At 55.5% G+C, this 23597-nt stretch overlaps 2 protein-coding genes across 6 annotated transcripts in view; both read right to left on the bottom strand.

The window, feature by feature from the left end:
* Window positions 1–23528, bottom strand: part of SRRT (serrate, RNA effector molecule) — a 25209-nt gene extending 1681 nt beyond the window's left edge. For 2 of the 4 annotated variants that reach the window (XM_053259477.1, XM_053259480.1), the window contains exons 1-18: window positions 23463–23528; window positions 22774–22846; window positions 17170–17305; window positions 16589–16717; window positions 15148–15294; window positions 13898–14086; window positions 9668–9837; window positions 9049–9218; window positions 8753–8857; window positions 7762–7876; window positions 7410–7570; window positions 7059–7120; window positions 5478–5556; window positions 4744–4935; window positions 1873–2043; window positions 1555–1708; window positions 809–1002; window positions 163–319 (exon numbers count right to left, since the gene is read on the bottom strand). In XM_053259477.1, the coding sequence (XP_053115452.1) occupies window positions 163–319; window positions 809–1002; window positions 1555–1708; window positions 1873–2043; window positions 4744–4935; window positions 5478–5556; window positions 7059–7120; window positions 7410–7570; window positions 7762–7876; window positions 8753–8857; window positions 9049–9218; window positions 9668–9837; window positions 13898–14086; window positions 15148–15294; window positions 16589–16717; window positions 17170–17288 (2314 nt within the window). In that variant the 5' untranslated portion in view covers window positions 17289–17305; window positions 22774–22846; window positions 23463–23528. Of the gene's footprint in view, window positions 1–162; window positions 320–808; window positions 1003–1554; window positions 1709–1872; window positions 2044–4743; window positions 4936–5477; window positions 5557–7058; window positions 7121–7409; window positions 7571–7761; window positions 7877–8752; window positions 8858–9048; window positions 9219–9667; window positions 9838–13897; window positions 14087–15147; window positions 15295–16588; window positions 16718–17169; window positions 17306–17931; window positions 18123–22773; window positions 22847–23462 lie in introns of those variants that run through there. The other 2 variants (XM_053259478.1, XM_053259479.1) reach the window with 2 other exon arrangements.
* LOC128329075 (stress-associated endoplasmic reticulum protein 2-like) lies at window positions 19816–23597 on the bottom strand. Of its 2 annotated transcripts, XM_053259555.1 has the most exons (3): window positions 23463–23597; window positions 22774–22846; window positions 19861–20310 (listed from the first exon to the last, which is right to left on the bottom strand). In XM_053259555.1, the coding sequence occupies exons 1-3, from the start codon at window positions 23544–23546 to the stop codon at window positions 20270–20272; spliced, it is 198 nt and encodes a 65-aa protein (XP_053115530.1). In that variant the 5' UTR covers window positions 23547–23597; the 3' UTR covers window positions 19861–20269. The 2 variants fall into 2 exon arrangements, with proteins under 2 accessions (XP_053115529.1, XP_053115530.1); XM_053259554.1 differs by lacking the exons at window positions 22774–22846; window positions 23463–23597 and adding an exon at window positions 20811–21067 and having other exon boundaries at window positions 19816–20310.

Here is a 23597-nt window from a genome sequence, read left to right as displayed (position 1 = left end):
GCCAGGGTGGTGGTGCTGCTGCTCTCCTCTCAGTGGTTCTGTCTTATTGAGCCAACTGCATCATGAGCTGCCCGGGGACATTTCTGGAGGGGCAGCCTAGGAATTTTAGACAAGGTCAAACAAGGAGCCCAGCTCAGTCAGGTTCACCGTTCCTGCTCTCACCTTGTCCCGGGGCAGGCGGCTGGTTGGGCTTGAGCTCAGGCAGGGCAGGCCTCTTGGCGTCCATCAGGAAGTTGTTGAAGAAGGCCACCTCCTTCTTCACCTCCTCGATCTTCTCCGCGTGCTTGTTGAAGATGTGCTTGCGGACAAACTCGGGGCCCTGGCAGCAGGGAGAGAGGAACAGAGGAAGCTGCCATCTACTGAGTCAGACCCTTGGTCCATCTAGCTCAGTGTTGTCTTCCCAGACTGGCAGCAGCTTCTCCAAGGCTGCAGGCAAGAATCTCTCTCAGCCCGATCTTGGAGCTGCTGCCAAGGAGGGAACGTGGAACCTTCTGCTCTTCCCAGAGCGGCTCCATCCCCTGCTGAGGGGAATCTCTGACAGTGCTGCTCACACTTCTAGTCTCCCCTTCAAATGCAACCAGGGTAGACCCTGCTTAGCTACGGGGACAAGTCCTGCTTAGCTACGGGGACAAGTCATGCTTGCTCCCACCAGACCTGCTCTCATCTCCGGGTGTGTGTGTGTGTGTGTGTGTGTGTGTGTGTGTGTGTGTGTGTGTGTGTGCGCGCGCCTGGCCTCCCTTGCCCTCCCTGCTTTTGACCAGACTGGACCCCAGGAAAAGGGGGCCGGAGAGAGGCAGGCGAGCCGCACCTTGAACTTCTTCCCGCTGAGGGGACACAGCCATTTGTCCTTCCCCAGCTCCTGGGTGTTGGCTGTGACAAACTTCTCCACCTCCTGCTCCGGGTCCTTCTTGCCCATCTTCTGGGCCTCCTCCTCAGAGAGGGACTCCCGGACACTGAAGAGGGGCGTCAGCTTGTCCTCAAAGGTCTTCTGCCACTCAGTCACTGAATGGGGGGGGGCAGAGTTGAGGAGAGAAGCACCGATCCCACCCCTCACCACCCGCTGCGGCCATAAGCAGAGAGAAGCAGCCCTCTAGGTAGCAGGAGAGGCACCTGCCAAGGAGGTGGCTCCAGCAAGCGAGCCAAGCCACAAGCGGCTCAAGGTCCCCTCTGCCCCAGTCGCTACCAACCGGATGCAGCCTCCCTGGGCACCGATACGGCGGGTGCAAGTGATGCGGAACCCCAACAAAACCAAACGGACACTGGGAAAAGGCAAGAAATCACCCGAGGTCCATTTGGAAGGCAGCAAGACAAACCCCACAGGCCTGGCCTGTGCCGGAAGGGTGTCTCCTGGAAGTCCACCTGGGCATCCGCTGCCCCTGGCGGTGCTTACACCCCAGCACTCGGCTGCCCAGTCCCGGGGCCCCCACGGCATCGCAGCAGGCCAGCCACTCGCTCCAGGGGACCCCCCTGGCCCCGGGTGAAGCCCCTTGAGAGAAAGCAAGGGGGAGATGCTGGAGGCAGCGTCGAGGGCCGCCTGTCCCCCACAGCCCTTACTTTCCCCGTGGGTGACGCGGTTGGGGGGGATGGGCCCCCGGACGTGGATGATGCCGCAGCGGTTGGGCATCTCATCCTCACTGAGGTACTCGGAGTTGTTGTAGTAGTCGACCGAGTGGACGATGCGCAGGTACAAGAGCAGCTTGTCCAGCACCTGCCAACGAGGAGCAAAGGCGGTTGGGGCACCTGTGTGTGTGTGTGGGGGGGAGATCTCTCTCTTTGTATGTATGTATGTATATGAGAGAGAGAGAGAGAGAGAGACACACACACACACACACACCCCGGCCAGCTGCCCAGCAGCCCTCCCACAACGCTCACCTTGACAAGCTTCTCCTCTCTCTCCACGTTGATCTCTGCCGGATTCCCTTCCTTGGGGGGCTCTTCGGAGGGCTCCCCACTCTTGCCCAGCAGCTCCTCCTCCTCGGCGCTCACCTCCTCAATCAGGTAGTCCGTGATATTCTTCAGGATGGGATTCTGCGAAGGCAGGCTCTGGGAGGTGGGGGGAGAGGAGGAGCAGCAGTGAGCCCTGCGATTCAGGCCCCTCAGGATCACAGAAGAAAAAAGCAGGACACACACACACACACACACACACACCGTCCCGTCCCGTCCGCTAAAAGCTACGCCCAATGAACTGCCCGACCGTCCATCGCACCAGCTGGCTGTCTTAGGCCTTGGATAGGCTTGTTGCCTAGCTGTGAGTAGGGATGAGCCCGGACCGGTCCGGAGGCCATTCTGAAGGCCTCTGGACCGGTCCGGACACGAGAGCGGTCCGGCACTGGGGTGGGGGGCTCTTTAAGGGCGGGGGAGGGTGTACTTACCCCTCCCGCTGCGTTTCCCCCTCCGGTGCATTAGTTTTGAAAAGCTTTTGCGGCGGCAGGATACCTCCCTGCTGCCCCTTCCCCCAGTCATCAGCAAAAGGCTTCAAAAAGACTTTTGCGCTAAGAAGGAGTTTAATGAGGGTGTGGCTAAAATATAAAAATTGGTTGGAACCTAAAACTCCGTTATGGATATCTCCGATTGAAGCCTTATCATGTAAAGAAGTAAATATGCAAACGCATTGGGGTACTTATAGGGATTTGTTATATTTCCAGGAAAAGGACTGTAAGTTAAAAAGTTTAACTGAAATACAAAATTTGGTTAGAGATTTCAGTATCATCAGTTAAATGAAATATATAAGAAGGATTTTAAAGTTGGATTTGAGGACCAGATTTCGAGCTTTGAGAAGGAATTATGTGAAAATGATGAAAAATTAGTTTCTAAAATGTATAAACTTCTACTTTTGGAAGAGACAAGAGAGGAAGTGGTTTAAACGACCATGATAAAGTGGGCTCAAGATGTGGGTCATAATATAGAAATGGCAGCCTGGGAAAAATTATGGAAAACTGATTTAAAATTTACTGCATGTTATGCTTTAAAAGAAAATTATTATAATTAATGTATAAAAATGTTTCAAACAAATGTTGGAAGTGTGGACACTCTGAAGGCACTTTTTTCATATGTGGTGGACCTGTGGGAAGGCTAAAGCCTATTGGGATATGATATATAATGAGTTAAAGAAAATATTTAAAATGACATTTCCTAAGAAGCCAGAATCCTTCCTGCTGGGGATAACACAAGGTGTAATTTCTACAACTAACTTAACATTTTTTATGTACACTTCTACGGCGGCCAGAATTATATATGCACAGAAATGGAAGAGTAATGAACTGCCTTCAAAAGAGGATTGGCTGATAAAAATTTTGGAATATGCGGAGATGGCAAAACTTACAACACTGATAAGAGATCAAAATTTGGAAGGCTTCAAAGAAGATTGGAAACCATTCTTGTTGTATCTAAAGGATAATTTTCCTACTATGGACTTTACAGCACGGTTTGAAATTTAGTAAAAAACTGCAGGTTGGGTAGATTAACTGTGTTTGTAAGGGTTTAAATTTATGTTTTGAATTATTATTATAGCAAGGGTAAACTCTATAGTCGATGATTCATGAAGAGATGTGTGCGGGAAGTCCACTTTTGTGTATATTGTAATGAATGACAATATCATTATTGTTAAAATCAATAAAAATTGAATTTGGGGGAAAAAAAGACTTTTGCGCATGTGCGCATCGCAAAGACGTGACATGCGCACGCGCAAAAAGCTTTTTGAAGCCTTTTGCCGACAACTGGAGGAAGGGACGGCAGGGAGGTATCCTGCCGCCCCAAAAGCTTTTCAAAACTAACACGCCGGCGGGGGAAACGCGGTGGGAGGGGTAAGTACCCCCTCCCCTGCCCTTAAAGAGCCCCCCACCCCAGTGCCGGACTGCAGCTCCGCGGTTCCGTGCACATCCCTAGCTGTGAGCTCTGCCCACCACTGATAACCACCTCCCTGATATAGTTCTTACTATCACTTCTCTGGCGGTGAGTGAGCATCAACAGCTCGCAGCCTCCGATTTACCTCTTGAAGACATAGCAGCAAGTCCAAGGCTGAATGCTTCAATTTCCAAAGAAGAAGTTCTGGCAGGGACTAATCTGTCTACTTGCCTTTTACTGCAATCTTAATTGATAATGACCATCTTCACAAGTTAGCCCACTTATGCCTAAAACATCCATGCATCCTCTGTCTTGAATTGGAGTGGATGACACCATCACAAACTACACCGTTGCGGTGTCCCTATGTGTCCCTACAACTGTACCAAATTTGGCCCATGTCAGTGCAGGCACTGTGAAGTTGACAGGGACAGATGCTCACAGACAGAGAGAGAAAGCCGGGTGATCTCATAAGCTTTCCTTTTCTTAAGGAAAGTAGGCTAAAAATTGCAAGAGCTGGGAGGGCCCTGTGAGGCAATCTAGGCCAACCCCTGCTTCATGCGAGAACATTTGAGCATCAGATAATTACTATGCCACTTTTCACACAAACCGCAATTGCCAAAATAAATCCAAATAATTAAACACAACTCCATGAAGGCAAGAAGTTGCCGTGCACCGAAACCAGGTCACCGGTCCATCAATCCAGTGCTATCCACTTGGACTAGCAGCAGCAGCAGCATCTCGAGGCTACAGGTGGGCAGAGGCCTCTTTCCCAGCCCCGACACCCGAGTTCTTTTAACCGGAGGTGCCAGGGATTGGACTTGGGACCTCCTATAAGCAAAGCATGTGCTCTACCACAGAGCTACTGTCTCTCACCCCCACCCCACTGCTTGGCCAACTCACAGAGACTTCAGCAGCAGGGCGGGGGTCTCCGCTGCCCCACAGCTGGGTGCGGGCGTCCATGGTGTGGATCAGTTTGGCCGCCAGCTTGATGTCGTTGCGCAGGATCTGCTTGTGCTGCGTGATGCCACTCACGTTGCGGACACGCCGGGCCAGGTCGCGGTTCACCACGGGGCTCAGTTCACATTCCTTCAGCTGGGGAGGAGAGATTGGACATGGAACAGGTTCAGCACAAAGGCGGCCCATGGGGAGGAAGAGCCCTGCTCTTCCTGACACTGACATGCAGCTACGTCTGGGGCAGGGGCGTTGAAGACAGAAATGCTAATATCATGCCTTATACAAATCTATGGTGCAGCCACATTTGGAGTACATAGGAAGCGACTACATACCGAGTCAGACCATTGGTCTATCTAGCTCAGTATCGTCTTCACAGACTGGCAGCGGCTTCTCCAAAGTTTCAGGCAGGAATCTCTCTCACCCGTCTGGAGATGCTGCCAGGGAGGGAACTTAGAACCTAGATACTCTTCCCAGAGGGGCTCCATCCCCTGAGGGGAAGATCTTGCAGTGCTCACACTTCTAGTCCCCTATTCAGATGCAACCAGGGTGGACCCTGCTTAGCTAAGGGGACAAGTCTTAGCTAAGGAGAGGAGAGCTGGTCTTGTGGTAGCAAGCATGACTTGTCCCCTTAGCTAAGGAAAAAGAATCAGACGGAAGGATAGACTTGTGAGGGAGTTTACCCGAATGTTCTGGAGGTTCCAACAGATCTCCTTGATGTTGACACTGCGGTCAAACGTAACCCAACCTCTTCGGAAAAACCTGGAGGGGAAAAGGAACTGTTCAGCGCTTGGGCCCCTGAAATGCTGCACACCCCACCCTGTGCGCATGCCTAACGGACGTAGTGCGCGCTTCCTCCTGGACAGCCTGTGCAGGGCTGTCTCATGGCATCCTCACAAGCACCCTAGAAGGTCGGAGAGCTTGAGACAAAGCAGCCTGCTCTTGGGGAAGATCGGCAGGAGTGCTTCAGGGGTTGCAGAAGAGATTATGGCTCCTGTTTGGGGGATCTGGGAACATATCCTCTGGCAGTTGACAGTACTGTTCAGCATGCCAAGCAGCGTGCAGCCCATCTAGCAAAAACTGATGGATTTTAACTGTTTTATGATATTTGTGAACTGCCCCGAGCTATTCTGTAAGGGCGGCCTAGACACCTTTTGCGACAGGGAACTGCTTTCTCATTCCTTTTCCTATTCACACAGCACTGAGAATTTTTTGTTTCCTGAAGAGCAGTATACAGTGGAAATGAACATCCAGAGAGCTGGGGAACAGGGCTTCCCATCCTGGCAGTTCTCTGCATGCTTGCCCTCTCCACAGTCATGGCCCAGGGGTGGGCCTTCCACTGGTTTGAGAAATGATTTGGTCAACTGACCAGTCCAAGAACGGCAATGCATCTTAGAAGCTCCACCGTGCCTTTTGGTTCTCCTTGTACAGGCTTTGACAGGTTTATCGTGTACGGCTGTCTTTTGAAAAAGAGCTCTCTTCACGCCATCTTCCCAAGCATGGATGAGCTCGGTGCTTGGGTCTGCCCGCCCCCCCCCGCCGCTTTGCACGCTGCTCAACTGAAGACTTCCTGGTTTCTCAAAGCACCACTTGCTGCCAGATCCGGCCAGCCAGCTCGGCTGAGTGAGCTGCCCAGACCAGGAGGGCAAGCGGCCATGTCTGAACCTGGCTTGGGCTGCGTGTGCGCATGTCAGTTGGGGCGCAAGGGGAGGGGGGAACACAAGGCTCATTCCCAAGCCCCCGGTCGTGTTCAGAGGGGGTTCTGAAGGCAGCCAAAGTCCGGGAAGGGTCCTGCTCAATGCCAGCGCTTCATCTAAAAGGCTGCCCCTCTTTGGCACTGACCCGGGATCACTGGGCTCTGGCTACAGTGACCAATATGTTTTTAGAACGGAAACGGAAAGAGGAAGAGAGCAAAGCACCAGCAGGCAACTCCTCAGCCTCCAAGGGGTACGGAAAGAGCCAGTCGGCCGGCGTGCCCACCGCCCCATGCCCGACCGGATGGGCAAGTGCCCGCCCCCAGGGCCCCGTGAGCCCAAGGAAAGCCAGCCTGGGCGGCCGGGCTCAGCGCGAGCGACGCTCCCCAAGGGCAGATCTCGGGCCCACCTTGCCCAGCCGCAGCGGCCAAGGACGGGGGGGAGCTGCGGTTCAACTTCTGCAGCCCTCCCCTAGGCGCTGTGTGGGGATTTCATGGCACCCACTGCCTGGAGGGTACGTGGGGGCGATATTGTGGGGGGGGGGATGGGGGGGGACACGATAAAAGTTACCTCCTTTCCGGCTGGGGATCGGAAAGCGCCACTCTCATGAAGCCAGGGTACCTTTTGCAGAGCTGAGGGGGAGAAAGTGGGGTCACGGAGGGGAAATCAAGTCAAACGGCCTCACCCCAAGCCTGGTTTGGAAAAGCTCTCAGCAAGGCCAGCCCCCAATTCCATCCTTTCTGGTTGCTGAGCCACCATTCTGCGACTCGCCACCCCGATGGAGGGAGGTGGCTGGGAGGCCGGAGCCACAGCGCCAAACTCCCCAGGGGGAAAGCCCCCCCCCCCCCCGCAGGGCCCCTGCTTCCTTGCAGGCAGACGTGTGCAAGCAGCCCCCAACAACGCCCGCTGCCCCCCACTCACCGCCACGATCTCCGCCTGGGCGATGTTGGGGGCGATGTTGCGCATGAAGAGGGAGCAGGTCTTGTGCAGGGGGCGGGGCTTGGGCTCCCCCTCCTTCTCCTTGGCTTTGGGGGACTCCTCCCCTTCCTTGGCAGCTGCCTTCTCCTCCTTGGGCTCTTCCTCTGGGGGCCCAAAACAGGCAGCACGGACGACGTCAGGGCAGAGGTGCCTCCATGCAGACGCCACCCTCCCCAGCCTGTGGCTAGCTGAGGGAGGCCTCAGTCCCTGCTCTGGTCTGCCGCCGGCAGGGGGCAGGCTTCCCCAACCCTCGACCCACAGCCTGCAGGTCTCCCATCAGAAGCGCCCGGCCCACCTCCCTTGTCGTCTTCTTCAGGGCGCCCGCTCTCTGACTCCGAGTCGGACTCCGAGACGCTGCCCTCGTCGTAGCTGTCGTTCCCGCTGCGCTTCCGCTTGCGTTTATGGCTGGTCTGTGAAGTGAAAGAGTGCCGTCACTCCAGCTCGCTTCTTGGGCAAAGGCCTTCCCAGAAAAGCACAGGCCCATCCACCTCAGCGCTGCTCCCGGGCCTCAGATATCAAGCAGTGTGGAGTCGACAAAGCCCTCTCTGGCGCTGCCCCCGCCCCGGCCGCTCCGGGTCTTACAAAAGCAGCTTGGAGTCCTGCTTTCAGGTGGAAAGAGCAGCGCTGGGGAGCAGAAGGCCACAGCGTCACCCACCACCAGCACGGCTGCTGCAGACAGTGCCCGGGGGAGCCAAACTGGCGACCGCAGAATTCTCCCGTCATGCGAGGCTTAACGTGGCCCCAGATGAGCATAATCGGCGAAACAGCATGTTTCTAGCAGAGGCCTCTGTGAGGCAGTGCTGGGCGCAGGTCAAGAAGGCCGCTGGTCGGATTGTGGGGGGCGGCTGAGCACGACCCGGGGCTGCTGCTGCTGCCGCTTTGGGCCTTCAGTGCTACTTGCGCTTCCTCCCCTTCCAGCAGGAAAGGATGAAAAACACACAGATCTGCACACCTATGTGGGTGGGTGTGCCAGCAGAGGAGGGCCGTTGACAGCCTCCTGTGCTCAAGGGCATCCCAGAGGCACCTGACTGGCCGCTGTGGGAAGAGGGACCCTGGAGGAGGAGACGGATCTGTCCAGGAAGGGGATGCTTACTTTCCGTCATCCACGCTGAGGGGGGCGTTTTGCCCAAGGCCAAGGAAGTCTCCTCTCGGCGCAGCTTACACCGGACCCCGCAAGTCGAGGTCCAGCCCCTCCCAGCTGGGCTGCTCCCCTGGCCCACCGCGTCTCCAACCCAGGAAGGACCAGCCATGACCCCAGCCGGGCAGGCGCGCACAGCCAGGCCCACCTTCTTGGCTTCTTTGTCCGGCTCCTCTTTCTGCTCGGCGGCCCTCTTCTCCTCGTCTTCCGAGGCTTTCTTGGCCACCTCCTCCGAGACCTCCTCGTCATTAGCCTAGAGCAGAGCAAGGAGGGGGTCTGTGCCCAGGGAGGGACCCCGGTGCCAGCCTCCTCTGCTGTGTCTTCCCGCACATCCCAGGGCTGCTATACGCTGCACGCGCAGAGGGCGATAGCCGCGCCACAGCCTGGGAAGCAAAGCGGGGCCACTCCCTCCCTCCCTGGCCCGCTGCCCCTGCAAGCTGTCACCTTCTTGGCCTCCTCTTTCTTGCCGTCCTTCTCCGAGGCTTTGCGGTCCGGCTCCGGCAGCCGACTCTCTTCCTTCTTCCCCGGCTCCGCCTTCTCCTGCCGCTCCTCCTCCTCTTCCTGGTCGAGGATTTTCAGGTCGTTTTCTGTCCCCCCTTCCATCTTAATGACAGCTGCAGGGAAGACCAAGAGCTGCGGTGAGCCCCCTTCACAGAGCAGGGCGCTTTTCACCAGAGCTGTGATTCTGAAGGGCTTTTATTTCTGCCTTTCTCGATCTGGACAGCCGGGGGGCGGGGGTGGGGGGCTCCTGCCTGCTGGCCCTGCTTGTGGGCTTCCCGGAGGCCCCTGGCTGGCCACTGAGGGAAGCGGCAAGGGGCTGGACCCCGCCCCCCCGGGCTCTCCTGCTCTCAGTGGCTCCTCCCTCTTGAGCATTCAAAAGCACGGGAGCCTTTCCCACGGGGCAGAGCGGCAGCAGGACAGGGCCCTTTGGAAGGGACCCAGGCAACTCGGAGAAAGACACTCTGGGCGGCGGCGGCAGCAGCAGCCCAGCCTTCTGGCTCTCCACCCTCAGACTCTCCCGCGCTTCCCAAGGAGGGCCCCCCCGCCCCCCGCCCCAGCCTACCGGCATCCAGGACTTTGATGATGGCGCTGGCTTTGTCGATGTCCAGCTGCAAGTTCTCCAGCCAGCTATTCTCCATGAGGTACAAGAAGACGCGGAGCCGGTTCTGGAGGGCGTTGTGGGCGTCCTGCTTCCGTCGGCCAGCCTCGTCCGGGTGATACTTGGACCGGAACCTGAAGGGAATCCAAATTAGCAGGGGGCGGGTGGGGGAGAGACACACAGAGAGGGGGGCGGGGAGGGAGACGCGTGTCAGCCGAGGAAGGGCTGGGAGCAGAGATGCCCCCCGCCAATGGTTCGCACATGCAAAGCGAGGCAGGACAGGAGGAGCTCCCGGCGCCCCTGGTTGCGGCGGAGGGAGCAGGGAGGCGGGCATTCCTGGGGCCTGAGGAACCTCTGGCTCAAGAGACCGGCTGCTCGCAGGGCAGATGGGAGCTCTGGGGGCTAAAAACCCTGGTAGCAACCGAGGGCTCGGCTCTAGCCCTTCGTCCCTGAAGGCCAGGACAGCCTGTTGTTGTAGCGGTTGGACTTCTGGGAAGGCCGGGTGTGTGTGTGTGTGTGTGTGAAGAGAGATGCGGCTTCTGCTTCTGGCCCCTTCCCCGGAGCTAGGTGGAGCTGACTCCAAGGGCGGCTGCCAAGAAGGAAGGGGCTTCACTTCCGCTGGACTGGCCCTCCGAGGCCCAGCCTCTCCAGACCCCCTCTGCTCTCGTGACCCTTGGCTTCGTTCCTCAAGCTCTCGCTTGGCAGGGGTGGGCGGGCGCTGCCCTCTGTGTGAAGGCCAGGCTGTCAGCTCCCCCTGCTCTGCTCCAGCCCCACTGACCTTGGCCACACCACCCCGCTGCTCCCTGCAGGCCCCACAGCCTCACTCCTCCCCTCGACACACACAAGCTCTACCTGCAGCCCCCCCCCCCCCCCCCACTGCCACCTGACTCGCCATCAGCCTCACCTGCCTAAATCCCCACTGCCTGGGAGAGGCCAGGAGGCCTCGGAAGGGGGGCTCCATCACACCTCCATGCTGCACAAGGCTGGCTGGCACTAGGGGAGTGCAGGAGGCGGACCGGAGGGGCAGGCCAGCGGGGGGGGGGATCCGGCTCACCCCCACTCCCCAAGAGAGAAGGGTCCCTGGTGCTACACTCTGCTGGGAGCTCGGGAGGTTCCTCTGCAGGCCTGGAGCCCCCGTCCTTCCCAGGGGACATGCGACACTTGGGGTTTGTGTGTGCGGAGACAGCTTGGTTTGACAGGAAAGGCAGTTTAGGGGAGGGAGGGAGGGAAACCAAGACCACCAAATCCAGGACACGCCTGCTACAATTTCACCTTGCAAATACAAGACACTGCGTTTAGATTTTTTTTTTTTTTGGTCTCAGCTCTGATTTAAGAAGACAGAACACGTCATACATACACTGAGGGGAGGCACACTCCAAGCCTTCCAAGCGAAGAGTTTTCTTCAGCGGATTTTTAAGGAAAAAAAAGCAACGGGTTTACCAAGATGGGCCTCTCTCTCTCGCTGGGCCGCAGGACTTGGAAAAAAAAACAAGAGAGACGCCTCGGTGCCTGCGGAGGCCCTGTGCTGGCTACATCCTACCAAGTCACATTCAGCTACTCACTGCATTGTGCACAGCGAGTGCCCTGACTGTCTGCGCTATGGAGGAAAAAAGTGTCACCACCAGCGGAGAGAGGAAGGAGGAGAGAAAAATTCAAGGCTCTTTGGTTTGTTTGGCTTATTTATGGATTCTCCAGGTTGAGGATGGCTGATTTTTGGAGTCTCCTGTGAGAGGTTCTTGGGAGGAGGGGAAAAAAGGCCACGTTATTACAGTTAATATCCAGAACAGAACAGAACTAAAAAGACTAAAGAGAGCTATAAAAGGAAATCAAAACGGTTACGAGAGACACAGCTGCATTCGCGACTCATTCGCTAACAGAAAAGCGGCCAGGCGAGGCTCCCCCTCACTCACTCTTGCTACGCCAGCTCCACAGGGAACCCTTTGCGCCCCACGGTCCACCTCCCCACCCCCACCAGCCCCGGGCCTGGAATACTCACCTCAGAGACCAAAGAAGAGGGGAGAACCGGTTCTGGCAGGGAGTGGCCATTGGACCCCTTTTGTCCCAGGGCTGGAAAATTATTATTCCACATCCCCGCATGCCAGAATCAAGTTTTCAAGCTGGGATGCAAAGGAGGCCAGATGGCTGGTGCCCCAATTTGGGTCAGGTTTTCCCAGCCCTGGGCAGCCTGCTGCTGATGACCCAGGGTGGGCTCTGCTTCCTGAGGCATGGAGCCTGAATATATCCCAAGCAGCGCCTGGTAAGATTTTACGGTGTCTACCATTGGGTACCCATTTTCCTAGTTACTAGACCCCCCCCCGCCCCCGATTAGAGGATGTCCAACAGAAGTCGCTTCCCTATGGGGTTTGATATGAAAACAAGTCCAGCACACAGCTGCACACTTCAAGATCAAATCAGCAGTACTGAACAGAGGCTCTGCTGCTCTGGACACTCCTGGTAGGTCTTTGCTACAGCTAAAAAAAACGACCCCAAGGGGACTGGGGGCTCAGGCACACAGGCACCCTTCCTGATACGCTGCCAGCCAACTCTGAATTCGTAGTGTACACATCTTGACACAAGTTCAGTGAAATGACTGGTTCTGCTAGCCAGCCTGGCCTTCAGAGGCTCCCACCCACATCACAGCTGGCAAGCCCAGCATCAGCTGGACCCTAACCCTCTGGCAGCCATACAGAGATTCCAGCATGGCCCCCTCCATGTTTGAGCAAGAGGGGGCAGCAAAGGGGGCTCCCAGGGAAGCACCAGGAGCCAGCCCAGGCCGGGTGTGTCAGCCGCCATTTGCCTGGGGAAAGTTAAGCACCGCCTTTGGGCAAACGGGCAGGGGAGCTCTTTTCTGCAAATCTGTCGTTGGCTCTTCATTTCTATCAGGTGACAGATATGCCACAAATGAACCCCACAGGTATATGGGCACAGGAGGGTGCGGAAATACTGTGGTGATCTGATCCAAGCGAAAGTGCGCTCAGGGTTTCCGAGTGGTAGTTTGCACAAACTGTGAGACAGCATTGTCCTCAGATAAATGAACTAGGATATACACGGGACTAACAACAAAAACCTATTTCTGAGAAGTGGCCGGATTCTACGATTATGGGTGGAGAAACTGGGGACAAGAGAGTTCCGCTCTTTGCATGCCTGCAGATTTAGAAGCAGCAGCATAAAAATTTCTGTACTGATTCGAGCTGGCCAACGCTGAACCCCAAAGCTCCGAGGAATGTGTTGCAATGACCAAGAATGAAGTGCAAATCATGAGACTTGGAAGAGGTAACAGAGGCCTCCAAACAGGGAAGTGAGGAGAGCTCAAAATCTGTACGCCCTGCCTGTCGGCCTGGATCCACCCCAAGGACTGCTCTGCTACAAATATTTACATATCGCTTTCCAAATAAAGTCAGTTAGTCCACACACGGCTCTCACCTCCCACTCTCACCTCATTCACTGTTCCTTAACGGCTATCTGGGCATCCTCTTTTGCACCATGATGTCACCTACATGATCCTCTCTGCAGTATTCACTGTTTCTACCTGTCTTAAGTTACAGCCTACTGCAGCATATGACAATCCATATGTTAATGACCCAAGTGACAGTCCTTCAACTTCATTTTCCTGCGCTTGTAATGAGATGCTGGCACTTGCTAGCACTGGGCTGCTCTTTCCACCTAGCCTGGAAAGGGTGGATCTGCATATTAGTCCAATGGTCTGTAGGGGAGGGGAATCGTTTGAGAATGAGGGGGCCCCTCAAGAAGGGCCACAGGATTCAGAACTGGGATTCAGAACTGGGATTCTTCAGCTCGTGCACATGTGGGGGGCACACCACCTAAGCTGCCAATCACAAGAGTGCCAAGGAACTCCAAGGGGCTGCAGATGTGTGTGGAATTCTTCCTGCAATAAGGAGATAATTTCTTGCCATGCTTGCAGTATGCGAGAGCCTTGAAGGCGCTCACACGCTTTCTCATTAGAAGGCCAGTAAGCATAGGACTTGCAGATGAACAGCAAGACTTCATTCGTCTCTGATTTTTTTTTTTTAAATAGCTTCTATGGATGGCAGGGATTGCTCATCATTTAGCTTACCAGCTAAACACAGACACGGATTCTGAATGGATCAAGCCCCTCACCTGACTCCTTTCCTAGTCCCACTTTCCCTGTGCCCCGGTAGTCAAGACAAGAGGCCCAGCCCGCGAGAGACGTACCACTCTTCATCCTTGTGAGCCAGGAAGAAATCTTGCATCTGTTGGCGCCGGAAGTCCAGCTTGTAGTCATTGTAGCGCTTCACAGCTTCCGTCTCATCAACAGAATCGTCCAAAGAGAGGAGGAACTCTTTGAAACTCTTCATCACAGGTGGTGCAATGCCCAGATCCACCTCTGCGATGTTCCCCAGCCTGGGAAAAGAACATGAGAGCGTTCACACAGCTCAGCATGGCTCCTCTTTATATCAAGAAAGATTCTCGACCCCTTTTCCTTGTGTTCAGTAATTAGCTGAGTTTCTGTAACCGTAACTACATGTTATTTCCCTAAACCCCTCTCTGCTCCAAGTCAGGACATCAGAGTCACAGGACTCCCAACCTGTGGATACCCACCAAGACTGGAACACTAGCATCTACCAGAAGCTTTGGAAGACCTGCCTGTCTGGGATGGCTTTCAGTGCTGGGTTCAAGCTCAAGAGCAGATGCCAATCAGTGCTTTATCTGCTTTGCCACTTAAAAAGCAACACAGGGATATTTTTGTATCTGTGCTCAGTTGTAGTCCTTGGGCAGACTAAAAGTTGAGGCTCAAGAACATCACTGGTAAACCTCAGCTTAATTAATCAGGAGGACACAGTGAGCCTGAAAAATCCTGGCTCCCCTTTCCTCCGCACCTTGCATGCCGCCAGACATCCTGGTTTGTTCAGCTATGGCTACATAGCTCAGACCAGTAGGGCAACTGTAGGGTTTTCAAATTGTTGCAAACTGTTTTAACTGTTGTAAATGTTTGGACTGGTTTTCCAGGGTTTTTAACTGTTTGAATGTTTTAACTGTTAATTAGTTTTATGCTGTTTTAATAGTTTTGATTTTGATGCTTAATTGATTTTACTTGTTTTTATTTTGATGTAAACCACCCTGTACAATGTTTGGAAGGACAGTATATAAATCAAATCAAATAAATAAAATGTAGTTCTAGCTTATAAATCAAGATGAGAAATCAACTTCAAACTCGGATTTCACATTCAGAATTAAATCACGCTCCTGGCTTCATACAAGCTGTCACCCGCTCTGCCCCTTGAAAAGGAGTGAGAGCTCAAGCACACTGGCTTAGATTGCATCCCTGACCAAACAAATCAGGGTTCATCCTATTGTGTGAACCAATCGCAGTCTCGGCTCTTTGGGCACAACAGTCCAAGGTTTCACTTGGGAGCAAGGAAAGAGAAAGCAACAAAGAGGCTGCAAGAAATGGGTAAACTTACCTGGCTTGGATAGGCAAGATGTGATGCTGTGTCACGTGCATTTCAGGATGAGCCCAAGGTTGGGGAGGTCCGTATGTGGGGCCAGTGGAAACTCCACTATAGGGCATCTCATAGCCCGTGTGATAGGGATCTGCCGTGTGCTCATCCCTGCAGGGAATAAAATAAAATTAAAACCTTTGAGAAGATTCTGAGACAGCCAAAATACTAATAACTAGCTGGACTGGGCACTAAGCATTTGTGCCTCTAGTTCTCCCCTACACACACACACACACACACACACACACACACACACACACACACACACAGAGTTTTCTCCCCCCACTCCGCCCGCAAGCCTGTTCAGCGCCGTGGCTTCCCTCTCCCCCTGCCAGCAGCTCACTCACAAACTCTCGCAAGAGCTGCCACGCATGGGATTAGCAACGGGTATGCCTTAGAGAAATATAGATATAGATAGATATTTTGCAAACAGTGTATATGGTTTAACAAAGTAAAACTTTGCCTTGATTGTGCCTGGAAGACCTTCTTCAGGCACTGCATAATTCACTGCCACAGGACACAGAACTTCTCTTAACTATTAAGCCTTTTTGTGATCTTGTCCTCTCTTATCTTCCTTGATTAACTTTCTCCCTATTCTCCACTTTCACCAAATACAAATCTTCTGACTAAATCTCCACTCTTGTCTAATTTTTGTGAGCCGCTCTAAGCAGTATTGAACTGGAGAGGTGGGATATCAATATTTTAAATAAATGTGGTTTAAAAATTCTCCTCTCTGTGCTTGTAGACACTCCCTCCCATGGCCCTTATGTGCAGAACTCTTTTCCTTTAAATATACATCTGTCCTTTACTGTGTTTCCTTTCAAGGAATCATCCTCCTTCTCTGGCATTTTCCTCTTGACCTTCTATTTTCCTTCAGCATTTCATCTGCCTAAGCTAGTGACTGTATCCTTCGTTTCCTTCTCTTTCCCAGCTAATGAGAACATTTGCCCTCAACCCCTCTTGTGGTTTCTAGAATATGGATAGTGAGCCTGTATTTCTTATGACATGTTTTGGGATGAGGCTGTAGCTCAGTAACAAAACATCGCCTTTGCATACGATACATACTTGGCATCGGCTCAGTTTAAATCCTTGGCAGCATCACCAGGCAGGACCAGGAAGACTCCGGCCTGCAACCTTGGAGAAGCTTCTGTCAGTCACTGTAGACGGATACTGAACTAGACAGACAATGGTCTGACTCGGTATAAGGCAGTTTTAAATGTAATTGTGAGCCCCTTGGGGGCAGGGATCTGTTTTCTCAGTTTTTGTATATTACCCTGCACATGGATGGCTGCTTTCAGAAATACAAATGCTGGAGGAATTCCCATTGGAACTACAAAGCTAAGAACAATTCAAAGCAAAATGAGAAGGGAAGAAAAGACGCACAAAGACAGGAGAGGTCACCTACCAGTCTCGCCGCATACGCTTCTGCGGAGGACTCAACTCATGGCGAGGTGGTGAAAAACGCTCCCGCCGGTTCCGGTCATAATCACGGTATTCACCTCTGCTCCGGCGTTCTCTGCCCCTATCCCACTCCCTGAAAAAAGAAATAAAGAGATAGTGCCTCTCTGCAGCAAGCAGGCCATAAATTCAATCAACGGGATGTTGAAGGAATGATGCACCTGTTCTCTCTCCAAACCACATGTGGAAGAACCTCTGGCAAGTATTTACTATTCTAGTTTTACAGACATTCTCCCAGCAAGTCTATGAAAAATAAGTAGCCTCTACCAATACTCCCTGTAACAGAAGTTCCCAGATGTTGACGACTACACCTCCCACCATCCCCGGCTGCAATGGCCTTCCACTAGGGATTATGGGAGTTGTAGTCCACAACATCTGGGAATCCCTGTTAGAGGGCACGTTACCCTCTACCTCTTCTGCAGACGGCAAGAAAGGCCTTTCCCAAAGCCACCCCATGGAAGAGGACTTTCAACCTGGGCTCCACCCCCACCCCGCTCAGGTTCTCCCTCCCAGACCTTTTGTGCACACCTGTCACTCCAATCATCCCGCCGCCTATCCTCACGTTCCCGAGAACGGTCATAATCACTCCTCTCCCTCCGGAACTTGTCCCTGCGCCTGCGGTCATATTCATCATCACTGTCGCCCATTGTGGACACCAGTCACTCTGTGAGGGAGAGGAGACATGAAAGGGACGGTTAACCCGAGGAAGTCCGCACAGCCGCCGACAAAGGGAGTGATTTGGGGCACAGCACAACCCAGAGGAGCAGCAAGCAGAACAGAAACGCGAGTCTGCCTCTAGAACTGGAGGGCGGAGAGCCAGCAGCAGCAGCAGCATCAGGGGGACAACCGGGGTGGGGTCGGGGGTGTCTGGCGGGGAAAGAAGCCTGAAGGGCGAAGAGGGAGGCGGCCTCTTCGGCAGCCCGCAAGGCTGAAGCCCCCCCCCCGAATCCGGGGGGGGGCGCCAATAGCAGCCCCACTTCGTTCGGAGGGAGGCCCTCTCTCTTCTTCCCAAGGCAGCAGCACTCAGGAGCTCTGCAGCTGCGGACGCCCCTCGATGACCGCCTGATCAGACCAGACCAGCCCCCTCTCAAGGCAGGAGGGAGAGGCGGGCGGGGGTGGGGGAGAAGAAATCCTCTTCTGGGGTTTCTTTCAATGGGGGAGCGGGATGGAGATAAGAATGCCTGCCATTTATTCTCATCGAGCCCCCCCCCCTCGCCGCCTGCGAGCGTGGGCACCCTTGGGGGCATCCAGCCCAGCCCAGCCCCACAGCCCGGCTCTCCCCGCTCCTGCCTTTGTGTCGATCGCCCGCCGGCCGGCCCTCCCCCGGCTCACCTGCCGTGCCTTCTCGCGCCGCTGCCCTGGGCCGGAAGCCGCGCTGCGTCCGGTCCGCAGCTCCCGGTCCGCCGGCTAGCCAATCAGACGGCGGGGAAGCGAGAAGGCCCGGATGTCGAGGCAGGCCGCGAGCGCTTCCGGCCGCGCGCTCTCGCCCTCCTCCTCTCTAGGAAGCCCAACAAAGCGGCCGGGCCACGAGACTTCCGCCTCTCTAGGCAGGCTCTAGACTCTATGGGGCAGCTCGCACGAGCGTTCTAGACTACCGGCGGCGGCGGCGGCGCTGCTCTATGGCGAGGCCGATTCCGCACTGGAAGCCAGAGAGGAGGAGCCTCTTTAGGAACATAGGAAGCTGCCATCTACTGAGTCAGACCCTGGGTCCATCTAGCTCAGTATTGTCTGCACAGACTGGCAGCAGCTTCTCCAAGATTGCAGGCAGGACTCTCTCTCAGCCAGATCTTGGAGATGCTGCTGCCAGGGAGGGAACTTGGAACCTAGATGCTCTTCCCAGAGCGGCTCCCTCCCCTAAGGGGGGGAATAGCTTGCAGTGCTCACACTTCTAGTCTCCCTTTCGTATGCAACCAGGGCAGACCCTGCTTAGCTTAAGGGGACAAGTCATGCTTGCTGCCACAAGACCAGCTTTCCTCTCCAGGGATGCACTTTCTGGATTGTGAAAGGCAGCTCCTCCTGCCGGCAGACCTCTTCGCTTTGCCCAGAAGTAGAGTGCAGGAAAGTGGAGATGTTTCCAACCACATCCAGAGAGAGATGGGTGTGATTTTGCAGCTGCCTCCAGCAGGCCATCCCCCTCTCCCCAAAGGCAAACAGCAGCCACCGGAGTAGGGTGAGTGGGTAGACAATTTAGATCAGGGCGGTAGTGGAGGCAAAGGGTTAAACTCCCCTCCTGCCCTGGACACACACCATGGTCCTGTCCTGGGGAGCTTTTCCCAGAGCGGCTCCCTCCCCAAGGGGAATCTTTTCCAGAGCTCACACACATCCAGTTCTCCCATTCCTATGCAACCAGGGCGGACCCTGCTTAGCTAAGGGGACAAGTCAGGCTGCCTACAAGACCAGCTCTCCTCTCTTTCCTTCAGTCTCCCTCGGAACGACCACCCTGCGAGGCAGGCTAGGAGGCCTGGGTCCCCTGCCCCCCTCTTCCTAGTCTATTTCACAGGGTTGTTGTTCCTGCAAGGGGGTGGGGCTAAAAGAGAGTGCTGCTGCTGCTAGTTCTTCTTCTTCTGCTACTACACTACTTTTCAACAGAAGTTCTCAAAGCGGTCCACACAGAAAAATAAACCACCACCAAGCAAGACAGTCCCCTGTCCCAGAAGGGCTCACACTCTAAAAAGAAAGATAGCGGAGAGCCCCAGCAACAGCCACTGGAGGAATGCTGTGCTAGGGCTGGAGAGGGCCAGCTGCTCTCCCCCTGCTTAATGCAAGAGATCTGCCACTTTAAACGGCCACCCTGAGCTCCTTGAGGGAAGGCTGGGATAAGCTGCTGTAAGTGGGCAGGCCGATGGCAACCAGACTGCCCCCCCTGGCCGCAGCATCCCTGCAGGATCCCCTTTCCTTTGCAATCTTCGTCACAAGATCAACACATAAGCTGTGTCTAGCGGGGGCTTAGCCCAGGGGTTGCCAGCTCTGACTGCAGCTATTCCGGAGGTTCTGTCCCCCCTAGCATTTCCCCCAATACCAAGCCGTTGAGATCTCTAGGGTGGAGTTTAAGAGGCGCCCAAGATGGATGCCAGTTCCTGGGGACTGCAGGCCAATCTTGCAGGGCCAGCAACCTAGACAACTTGGCTGCCGGCGAAGGCTCCCAATGAGAAATTCAGGCCGACTCGGTTTCTGGCAAAAGGTTTTTATTCAGCAGCTCAGCGGTCAAAGGGTTGAGGGGCCGAGTCAAAAACCCCTCCCCTCCCTGCCCACCCACCGACACTGTTCTCCTGCCCCGGAACCAAGGGCGGAGGCGAGGCAGGCTGGCCCGACCCCATCACCACCACCATACGCGGCTTGAGCTCCAGGAAGAGCCACCTCCCAGCCCCCAAGGCCTTCCGTGGCCCACGGGCAAGCCAGCCGCAGTCCAGGCCAGAGTCCCACGGGAGCCACCCGCACCTCCAGAGCCGTGGGTGGCCTTTCAGCAGCATTGGGGTGCTGCAGGGTGGCGGCGGGGAGAGGCCCAGGTCTTGGCAGCAGCTGGAGGCAGACCGTCCTGGGGCAGTCGGCAGGCCCAGAGGGCACCCATCCCGCCATCCCTGAGAGGATGCTCCTTGGCAGCGGGGAGGACGCCGCACCCCTTGCCCCCTTAGCCACCGAGGCGGATGCTCTGGATGATCTGGAAGATGGCTGGAAAGAGAACGGAGAGGCAGAGCTCTTGAAACCTACACAGCGGCGAGGGGCTTCTTCGCTGAGCCAACCCACAACCAGAGGAGGAGACTTCTCAAGGGCTGCATGGCGGGGAGAAAGGGCTCCTTCCCGGCTAACGCTCGGGGGGTCACCAGCCCCCCCGGACTGGCCTCTAGGGATGTGGATGAATCGGTCCGGCATTCAGACCGGGTGGGGGGTGGCCTTTAAGGAGCAGGGAGGGTGCCCATTCCCCCCCCCGCCGCTTTCTCTCCAAAAACGCTGGCGTGGGGCTGCTGCGTACCTCCTTGCAGCCTGGGTCAGCATTGTACCGGCAGTGGCCGGTGCGCATGCGCGTGTCACGCAAGGAGGTATGCAGGAGCCCTGCACCAAAGGCCTTGAGGCATCTCAAGGAATCCGGATCAATCTCCATGAGACTCCGGACAGCCACCCTGGAGATGGAAATGGCGCGAGGTGGTGGAAGATAGGGGAGGGACACACACCTCCAGAACAGCTGCAGCCAAGAGGCCTTCCATCTGAAAGGCATGGATGTGCCGCAAGAGCAGGGCAGGCCAAAGAGAGGCTGTCTCCACACAGCATGGACCTTCTGACTGATGGAATTTGCTCCTACAATATGTGGTGATGACCACCGGCATTAAAAGGGGGCTAGACAAATTAATGGAGGAGGAGAAAGGTCTGTCCACAGCCGTTAGCCATGGTGGCCATATAGAGCCTCCATGGCCAGAGGCAGTGTCCCTCTAAATACCAGTTGCTGTGGGGCAGCCGTGGCAGGGAAGGGCAGTTGCCTTCGCGTCCTCCTGGAGGGCTTCTGGGTGGCCCCCATGAGAAGCAGGACGCTGGCACAGAGAGACCGCGACTCCAGACCAGCGGCCTTCTTCTGAGTTCCTGATGCGGAAGGGGATGAGAGGAACTCTCTGGCCAGGCTGTCAGGAGGGCTCTTCTCATGAGCGCAGGGGAGGCGCTTCTGCTTTCTGAGCGCCTAAAAAGCAAGCGGGGAGGAGAGGGCGGAAGTGATCGCCGGCTGGGTCAGAGGGCTTTTCGTCCCTCCTCGCTAAAGAGTCTTGTGGCAGCAAGCATGAATCGTCCCCTTTACTAAGCAGGGTCCACCCTGGTTTGCATCTGAATGGGAGACTACATGTGTGAGTACTGGAAGAGATGGGGCCGCGCTGCTTGCCTGCAGAAGGTTCCAAGTTCCCTCCCTGGCGGCATCTCCAAGATATAGGGCTGAGAGAGACTCCTGCCTGCCGCCTGGGAGAAGCTGCTGCCAGTCTGGGAAGACAACACTGAGCTCGATGGACCAAGGGTCTGACTCGGGAGAAGGCCACTTCCAGTGCTCTTAAGCTGGGTACAGCTGCTAGGGGGAGCTGCTGGGTAGGACGGAGCCCTCCAGCCCAGCTGCTGCTGCTTGGCAGACAGCCACTTCCTCCCCTCCCCAGCTTGCTTTTTAAACAGGAGCGTGCACAGCTCCCGAGCTTGGAGAGGACACATCTCCTGTCCTAATTTGAACTGTGTGCACCAGCCGAGTGTGTCCCCTGCGACAGGGGTTCTCAACAGTCATTGAAGCTGGGGGTGATGGGAGTTGTTGTCCAACAACACCGGGGGAGCCAATGCGGAGAACCCCAACCTTAGACTCCATTCCTAGGAAGTGGCTGGTGGCCCACATCACTACTATCACGGCCCTCCCACTCTCTCTTGCCATTTTCAGATTCTCTGCAGTTCCAGGCAGCAACCAACAATGCAAAATCTGGCTCCCCACCCCACTGGAGATACTGGGCATGTGCAGAATCCTCAAAACAAGGTTATAGGAACACAGGAAGCTGCCTTTGGAGTCAGGCCATTGGTCCATCTAGCTAAGTGTCATCTACACTGACTGGCAGCAGCTCTTCAGGCCTCAGCCAGAGAAGGGCCATTCCCAGACTTCTCTGGAGATGCTGCCAGGGACTGAACCTGGGACCTTCTGCATGCCGAGCCGGGGCTCTGCCACTGAGCTACTTTGGCCCCATCCGCAAAGGTTCCAGCAGCCACTATGAGCACGTGGAGCCTCAGATAGTCAACCACCCTGTTAAGGTGCAGTTACTTATTTTTTAACAAGCTTTTATGTGATGTAATTAGTGCCACCACCTTTACATGAATTAATGGCTTTGGATAATCAATTAAAAACCTAATCAACTAAGACGGCACCCTGGGGAACACTTACCAACCACACATTGATATTAATACAAGTTCCTATAAAACCTGCATGGCTTGGGCACCACCCCAGAAGAGGCATGCTCACACAGTGGGGAAGGTCTCCTGAGAAGAGGACCCCTCTCGGGCCCCTGCAGCCCCCATCCAGAAGCAAGCAAAACCGTCTTTTTCTTCCTTGCCACATGCAAATTCCTGTAGATTCCATGTCACTTGCAAATCCAGAGGGTTTCCCCAGCCCTGAGTAACCCCTCCCCTTACCTGAGCCACAGACCACGAAGACGAAAAGGGCCAGGAGCCAGGGCCCGACGGGAGACTTTTCCTCCTGGGGGGTCTTCACAAAAGGAGACGGAGACAGGATTAGAGAGCAGGGATTCTCCGTGCCCTCCCCCCCCCCCCAGGGTGAGATGATGAATCCCTGGGTCCCGGGGAGCTGGGGTTCAAGGACCGTCAGCAGCAGAGATCTGTCTCGGTGCCGCCGCCCCCCCCCCCCCAATCCCAGATATATTAAACCCTCTTAGGCCCTTTAGTAAATGAGACTGTTAAGTTCTTCACGCAGGGACAGAACGAACCCCCCACCCCCACCCCCGCAGGTACAAGGGACAGCCTGGAACCTCTTGGCTACCCTCCCTGGGCCTTCCCTGGGCCATCCTCCAGGTAGCTCGGGGGTGGGGGGGGAGGAGGACCCCCCCTCTTTTCTCATCGCCCCCCAGCAGCCCCCCCCCGCCAGCTGCCCATTCCTTTCCACTCGGAAGTAAGTGGCTTCCTTCCTCCCAGCACCCCCCCAACCCACGCCCCCCCCTTTGCTAAGCCAGGCCCAATATCTGGGGAGGGCTCCTGCCACCCGCCAGCCCCCTTCTCCGAAGCTCTCCCCCTTTCTCCCATGCAGAGGCACAGAGCGGGCATTGGGCGGGGGGGGGCTCCCCCCATAACCGCCCTCCAGCCCATACCGGGGCCCGATGGAGGCCCCCCCTTTGCGTGATGCTCTTGCTATGCCGCTCGTTGGCCACTTTCATGCGCTGCACTCCAGACATGGCGAGGGGGGGCAGCAGGAGGGGGGGGGCACCAACCACCGCCGCCGCCGC

This window comes from Hemicordylus capensis, chromosome 6 (genome assembly GCF_027244095.1).
Source record: "Hemicordylus capensis ecotype Gifberg chromosome 6, rHemCap1.1.pri, whole genome shotgun sequence".
NCBI classification, from domain to species: Eukaryota; Metazoa; Chordata; class Lepidosauria; order Squamata; family Cordylidae; genus Hemicordylus; species Hemicordylus capensis.
This window is presented reverse-complemented; position numbering and strand designations above follow the sequence as displayed.

Bases quoted from the DNA above. Each gene is read 5' to 3' on its own strand.
- LOC128329075 (XM_053259554.1), bottom strand. From the start codon at position 20,854: ATGCCTTTCAGATGGAAGGCCTCTTGGCTGCAGCTGTTCTGGAG. The intron at 20,311-20,810 runs GTGTGTGTCCCT...TTCTCTTTCCAG, and splicing joins TGGCTGCAGCTGTTCTGGAG to CCATCTTCCAGATCATCCAG.